The sequence below is a fragment of the Chiloscyllium plagiosum genome, chromosome 7 (assembly GCF_004010195.1).
Source record: "Chiloscyllium plagiosum isolate BGI_BamShark_2017 chromosome 7, ASM401019v2, whole genome shotgun sequence".
Classification (NCBI taxonomy): Eukaryota; Metazoa; Chordata; class Chondrichthyes; order Orectolobiformes; family Hemiscylliidae; genus Chiloscyllium; species Chiloscyllium plagiosum.
In genome coordinates, this window is record NC_057716.1 from 105,455,458 (window position 1) to 105,463,225 (window position 7,768).

Sequence of the window (7,768 nt, forward strand, 5' to 3'; positions counted from 1 at the left end):
AGTGGGGGAGGAGATGAAGGTGATAGGTCAGGGAGGAGAGGGTGGAGTGGATAGGTGGAAAAGGAGCTGGGCAGGTCGGACAAGTCCGGACAGGTCAGGGGATCGAGTTTCTGGAGGTTAGAAGCTAGGATGAGGTGGGGGAAGGGGAAATGAGGAAGCTGTTGAAGTCCACATTGATGCCCTGGGGTTGAAGTGTTCCGAGGCGGAAGATGAGGCGTTCTTCCTCCAGGCGTCTGGTGGTGAGGGAGAGGCGGTGAAGGAGGCCCAGGACCTCCATGTCCTCGGCAGAGTGGGTGGGGGAGTTGAAATATTGGGCCACAGGGCAGTGTGGTTGATTAGTGCGGGTGTCCCGGAGATGTTTCCTAAAGCGCTCTGCAAGGAGGCGGTCTCCTCTACATTGGGGAAATGTCGGCGGATGATTTGGTTTCTGCGAAGGTTGGTAGGGTGGAAGGTGAGCACCAGGGGCGTTCTGTTCTTGTTACGGCTGGAGGGATGGGGTCTGAGGGCGGAGGTGCAGGATGTGGACGGAGATGCGTTGGAGGGCATCTTTAACCACGTGGGAAGGGAAATTGCGGTCTCTAAAGAAGGAGGCCATCTGGTGTGTTCTGTGGTGGAACTGGTCCTCCTGGGAGCAGATACGGTGGAGGCAGAGGAATTGGGAATAGGGGATGGCATTTTTGCAGGAGGTAGGGTGGGAAGAGGTGAAAAGCAGCAGGTCAGGTAGCATTCAAGCAGCAGGAGAATCGACATTTCCGGCATAAACCCTTCTTGTCATGGGCCTTTTTTGCTCCCTTATCTGCCTGCACTGCTGCATTCAGTGATCTGTGAACCGACATACCAGGATCCCTCCAAATATAAATACTCCTAAGGTTTCTGCCATTCACTGCATAATTTCCACCTGTACTTAACTGTCCAAAATGCATCACCTCACACTTGTCCAGGATTAAACATTGTTCTGTCCATGCCTCCAACTGATCAATATCCTGCTGTAGCCTCTGACAATCCTCCTCATTATCCACAACTCCAATCTTTGTATCATCCACAAACTTACTGATTAGACCAGTTACATTTCCTCCAAATCATTTATGTAGACAAGAAACAGCAGTGGTCCCAGCACTGATCCCTGTGGAACATCACTAGTCACAAACCTCCATTATGAAAAGTATCCTTCCACCATTACCCTCCATCTTCTATGATTAAGCCAGTTCTGTATCCATCTTGCCAGTTCACCCCGATACCATGTGACTTCACCTTTTGTATCAGTCTGCCAAGAAGGACCTTGTCAAAGGCTTTACTGAAGTCCATGTAGACAACATCAACCACTTTTCCCTCAATCAACTTTATCATATTTGCAGGAAAGGAGGTGACAGTAGAATGGGAGTGCGAAACTGGTACTGCAATGCTGTATTTGGCTGAAACAGTTAAAATAACCCTGACTCTGTTCCTGTGATTGCAGCTCGAAGGATATCAGTGAGGAAGCCTCTGGAGGACATGGAGATCTTTGAGAAGGAAGCAGTCACCTTCCAGGTGGAATTATCCCACGTGGACGTTGATGGCATGTGGATCAAGGATGGAATACGAGTGAAGCCCAACAACAACCGGCGGATCAGCTGCACAGGAAAAGTCCATAGCCTCACACTGTCCGCACTGACACTCGAGGACTCAGGCACTGTCACATTTCAGGCCGACAATGTCCGCAGCACCTCACGGATAACAGTCAGAGGTCAGATTCCCACAACCTGCTCCTAGCCCTCATCACCAACCACCTCTAGGCCCCCGCATTGGCCATGTCCACGCATCACCTGGGTCAGGTTCACAGCCACACCACATCAGAAGTAGGCTATTCAGCCCATCAATTCCACAATTCAGTGAGATCATGGCTGATCTGATAATCATCAATTTCACTTTCCTGCCTTTTCCCCAGAACCTGAGATTCCCTTACTAATTAAAAATCTGTCTATATTAGCCATGAATATATATAATATCCCAGCTTTGGCAGCCCTCTGAGATAAAGAATTCCATAATCCACTACTTTCTGAGGAAGGACATTCATGTCTATCTTAAATGAGTGACCACTTATTCTGAGATAATGCCCTCTGTTCCTGGACTGGTTTTGGATTGGCAGAAATTACGGAGATGGGGAAGGAGTAGGGACTCAATGTGGTTACAGATAGTAAGACTTGTAGGGGCTGGAAGAGGTTTTGGGGTAGTGAGGGATGTAGGGGCTGGAAGAGGTTGCAGCGTTAGGGAGGGATGCAAGCACTAGGGGAGCATATCGAGATAGGGAGGGGAATAGGGGCTCGAAGAGATGAGAATTAAGGAATGATGTAGGGACCACAGGAGGATACAGAGATGGGGAGGGGAATAGGGGCTCGAAGAGATGAGAATTAAGGAATGACGTAGGGACTAGAGGAGGATACAGAGATGGGGAGGGATGTAGGGACTGGATGAGGTTACACAGATAGAGGAGGGTGTAATAAGGTTACAGAAATAAGAATGTAGGGGCTAGAGCAAATTATAGCGAGCGTTGTAAGGGCTGGAGGAGGTTGTAGAGATAGGGAAATGTGTAGGACTGGAGGACCTTTTAAATAAGGAGGGATGTTGAAGCTGGAGGAGGTTACAGAGACAAGAATTATAGGGAATGGATGAGCTTACAGTGATAGGGAAGCTTGTCAGGGCTTGAGGAAGTTGCAGAAATAGGAAGGTGTGTAAGGACTGGAGGAGGTGACAGGGATATGAGGGGTTGTAGCGGTTTTCAATTAGAAAGAGTTTATTGATTGATGTAAACCCTTTGTTTTAAATAACCTGTGTTAAATTTCCACTTTGCCTATTCTTCTCTCGGGTGACAGTTGTTTTCCCAAGAAATAGAAATTGCGGTTGCAATATTATTTGAAACTTGCTTTGGCCATGTTTTCAGTTCTGTGCATTATTCTGGACTCTGTTTTGCAAAAAGGATTTGGGTGCTTTGGACAAGGGGCCAAAATGATTTAGAAAATGATGCGAGCACCAAGATTGTATCAACTGGGAGAGGCTGAACAGGCTGGGTGTCTTTTCCCTCGAAGAGAGAGGCTGAGGGGTGACACAATGAACGTGTTGCGTAGGCTAGGAATCGAGAGAGACGTTTCCACTTGGGGGAGGGATCACAACAAGGGGACATTAACATCAATACCTTTCTAAGAAACCCAGTCAGGTTTTTGGGAGAAACATCTTTGCAAAGAGAGAATGTGGAATTCGCTCCGCAGATAATTTTTTTTTCAATTCATTCAAAGGTATGAGTATCACCGCCTGTGCCAACATTTATTTTCCATCCTAATTGTCCTTCAGTGACTTGCTCAACCAGTTTAGAGGCGGTTAAAAGTCAACCATCTTGCTGTGTCTGTGGAGTCCCATGTAGAGAGAAAAAAAAACTGCAGATGCTGGAATTCAAGGTAGGCAAGCAAGAGGCTGGGAGAACACAGCAAGTCAGGCAGCATCAGGAGGTGGGGAAGAAGTCAATGTTTTGGGTATAACCCTTCTTCAGCACTGGGGATAGGTGTAAGGGGCACTGCAGATAAAGGGGCTGGGAGGGGCAAGGAGGTGAGGTGGAGATAAGTGGAGACAGGTTGAGGGTATGACCTTATTCCACTTAGGCAGCCTACAACCCAGAGGAATCAACATTGAGTTCTCCAATTTCAAATAACCTACCTTCCCATCCCCTGACCCCCTTCCCACCCCCTCCCCCTCCCTTCCATTCCTCTCAGTCATCTACCAGATTCAGCCCTTCCATCAACCAACCAGGTCACCTATCCCCACCTCACCACCCTGCCCCAGCCTCTTTATCTGCAGCGCCCCTTACACCCACCCCCAGTCCTGAAGAAGAGTGATACCCAAAATGTTGAATTCTCCACCTCCTGATGCTGCCTGGATTCATGTGTACGTCAGACTGTAAGAGTCAGGAAATTTCCTTCCCTAACCGGACATTAGTGGCCAGGTAGATTGTTGCAACAATTGACAATTGTAACTGGGTGCTGTTGGAGCAGCTTTTCAACTCCAACTTTTTGTTAAATTCATATTTCACCACCTACCATGGCAGGATTCAAACCCATGTCTCCAGATCTTTAACCTGGGGTTTTACAAGAATAAGTAATATCATGTTGAGGTTGTACAGGACATTGATGAGGCCTCTTCTGGCTTATTGTGTGCATTTCTGGGCACCCTGTCAGACAAAGGATATTATTAAACTAGAGAAGGTTCAGGAAGAAAATTACCAGGATGGTGCCAGGACCTGAGGTTTTGAGTTATAACTACAGGTTGGGACTTATTTCACTAGAGCATTGGAGGTTGAGGTTTATAAAATCATAGGGAAGCATAGTTAAGGTGAATAGCAAAGGTATTTTCCCTAAGATGGGCAAGTTCCAAACTAGAGGGCATATTTTTAAGGCGAGAGGAGAAAGATTTTAAAGACATGAGGGGCAACTTCTTTTTTTACATAGAGAGTGGTTAGTATGTGGAATGAACTGTCAGAGGAAATGGTGAATGCAGGTACAATTACAATGTTTAAAAGGCATTTGGATATGTACATGAATCGGAAGGTTTGGTCGGATATGGGCCGAACACAGGCAAGTGGGGCTAGTTTAGTTTGGAAATATGGTCATCACGGACGAGTTGGACCAAAAGTCTGTTTCCATGCCGTATGACTCTCTGGATACAGTGCTCTTGTACACCAGAAGATATGTTTCTGCGTGAATGTGTCTATGTTTCTGATCATGAGTATGTGTGCAGATGAGTTTGTGTGTATGCACATATGTATATCTGTGTCTCTGTGTCAGTGTGTGTGAGTAAAAGGGTGGGCATCTACATGAGGGTGTGCTTGTATCTGTGTGCGCCTGTGTGAGCATGTGTGTCTCCATCTATGTGTATCTCTGTGTTTGAGAGATTTGGGTGATGAGAGGTATATTTTCTCAGTGAGTAGACACCTTACAATCTGCTGTAAAGAGTCCTGGATTGGGACAGACCGGAGTAGGAATTGTGTGGGAAGTGTTTGGATTGTCTCAGGCTGTTCGTCCTTCCTGATCAGCTGTTGTCACCTGCCATGTTGTTCTCTTACCCAGTCTTGTGGCTGTACTATTTCAGAACCCCCAGTCACATTCCTGAAGGAGCTAAAAGATCTGCGGGTTCCAGAATCTACTGCCATCACCTTGGAGTGTGAGCTGTCCCGGCCCAATGTAGAGGTCATCTGGTATAAGGTAAGTAGGCTCAGTTAGCTGGTTCATTGATTTACAAAGCAGTGTGATGCCAACAGCATGAGTTCAATTCCCATCACTGGTTTGAGGTAACCATGAAGGACTGTCCTTCTCAACTTCTTCCCTCACCTGAGGTCTGGTAGCCTTTAGGCTAATCACCACCAGTCACTTCTCTGTAATGAGAGAGCAACCCCTTGGTCTGGTAAGACTATGGCGACACAACAACAAAATAAAGGAGGGAGTGAACATTCAGTGGATTCACTGGCTCACCCAATGATATTAGGCATTGTTAAGTGAACCACATTTGTTTGATGTGTTTCTGTCAGCCTTTCCTGAAGGTATGAGCTGGGTTACGAGGCCAGGGATGCCAAACACCCTCTATCTCTGGCCAATAACCAACAACTACATGCTTAACTTACAGAGCATAAGACTTGGTGTATCTTGCTTTAGTCAGATTCCCAAGTAATTGACAGTGTTCACTTCTGGACACTAAACCTCAGCAAATCCCATAATCATGTTTATTCTGTGTAGGATGTGGACATCACTGCCAAGGCCAACATTAATTGGTCATCCCTAACTACCTTTGAACTGATAGATTCTCTTTGCCAAATCAGAAGATGGTTAAGATTTAATGACATTCCTGATTACTAGACTGTTTGATGGGGACAATGCAGAGGAAGCTTTACTCTGTGACCAACCCCATATTGTTTCTGTCCTGGGAGTGTTTGATGGGGACAGTTTTAGAGGAACTTTACTCTGTATCTAACCTCGTTGTGCTACCTCTCTCGTTATTCATTGTACTTTACCTGAACAGGACGACTTGGAAATGAAACCCAATAAAAACGTCCGGATTTACTCAATGGGGAGGAAGCGGATTGCTCAGTTGGGGAAGTGTGGAGTTCAAGATTCTGGAACTTATTCCTGTGACGCGGGTGAATGCAAAACCTCGGGCAAGCTGGAGGTGTTTGGTAATTGCCACAATTTGGCCTTGTGTTCATGATCTGAAGCTCTGGAAATGTGTTTGATTAGAATTCACAATCTTCCTTTGAAGCTTTAGTATGTTTCTCATTTTAGTGTCAACCAGTGTTTGAGTCCAGAAAATCTCTATGTTCTGTTTGATATCAGTATCTTACAGCAGACCCAAACGGAGTTTATAAATTTCAGAAACAAAAACAGAAGTTGCTGGAAAAGTTCAGCAGGTCTGGTAATATCTGTTCAGAGTTGATGTTTTGGGTCTGGTGACCCTTCTTCAGTTCTGAGGAAGTGTCACGGACCTAAAATGTTAACTCCAATTTCTCTTCAGGTCTTCAGATGCTGCCAGACTCCTGCTGAGCTTTTCTAGCAACTTCTGTTTTTGTTTCTAGTTTACTGAAAAGTGTCTGCTGCCATTATTTTCAAGATGACGTGTTACTGAGGATTATATCTACAATAAATGCCGTTAGTTGCGAATCCTATCAGATCGAATGGATCGGTTGGAACGACAGTTACAGGCAGTGAAGAATTTACAAGAGCAAGGGGGTGTGATAGGTGGCAGTTAGAGGAAGGGAGAAAAGTCGCAGATACAGTCACATAGATGGGTTAACTCCAGGGAAGTTAAGAGAGGTAGTGCAGGAGTCTTCTGTGGCTATCCCCATTTCAAATAAGTATGCTGTTTTGAAAAATGTAGGGGGTGATGGATTCTCAAGGGAATGTCGCACAAACGGCCAAGTTTCTGGTATCAAGATTGGTTCTAATGCAATGACGGGTATGTCGGGTTCCAAGAGTTCAATTGTGTTCGGGGACTCTCTAGTCAGAGGTATAGACAGACGTTTCTGTGGCGAGCAGCGAAAATCAGAAAAGTATGTTGCCTCCCTGGTGCCAGGATCAAGGATGTCTCAGAGAGGGTGCAGAATGTTCTCAATGGGTAGAGAGCCCAGCAGGAGGTCACTGTACACATTGGAACCAATGACGTGGGAAGGGAAAAGAATGAGATTCTGAAGGGAGAATATAGAGAGTTAGGCAGGAATTTAAAAAGGAGGTCCTCAAGAGTGGTAATATCCAGATTACTCCCAGTGCTACAAGCTAGTGAGGGTAGGAATAAGAGGATAGAGCAGATGAATGCATGGCTGAGGAGCTGGTGTATGGGAGAAGGATTCGCATTTTTGAGTCATTGGAATCTCTTCTGGGGTAGAAGTGACCTGTGCAAGAAGGACGAATTGCACCTGAATTGAAAGGGGGCTAATTTACTGGCAGGGAAATTTGCTAGAGCTGCTCAGGAGGATTTAAACTGGTGAGGTGGTGAGTTGGGACCCAGGGAGATAGTGGGGAAAGAGATCAATCTGAGACTGGTACAGTTGAGAAAAGAAGTGAGAACAAGGTAGGACTGATAAATTAAATTGCATTTAGAACATAGAACAATACAGCTCAGAACAGGCCCTTCGGCCCACGATGTTGTGCCGAACATTTGTCCTAGCTTAAGCACCCATCCATGTACCTATCCAATTGCCGCTTAAAGGTCACCAATGATTCTGACTCTGCCACTCCCACAGGCAGCGCATTCAATGCCC

At 46.0% G+C, this 7,768-nt stretch overlaps 1 protein-coding gene across 18 annotated transcripts in view; it reads left to right on the forward strand.

Moving 5' to 3' along the window:
* obsl1a (obscurin like cytoskeletal adaptor 1a) overlaps positions 1 to 7,768 on the forward strand; it is a 297,489-nt gene that overhangs the window by 233,804 nt on the left and 55,917 nt on the right. For all 18 annotated transcript variants that reach the window (XM_043694326.1, XM_043694325.1, XM_043694341.1 and 15 more), the window contains 3 exons: positions 1,457 to 1,723; positions 5,113 to 5,225; positions 6,037 to 6,190. In XM_043694326.1, coding sequence (XP_043550261.1) covers positions 1,457 to 1,723; positions 5,113 to 5,225; positions 6,037 to 6,190 — 534 coding nt within the window. The remainder of the gene's footprint in view (positions 1 to 1,456; positions 1,724 to 5,112; positions 5,226 to 6,036; positions 6,191 to 7,768) is intronic.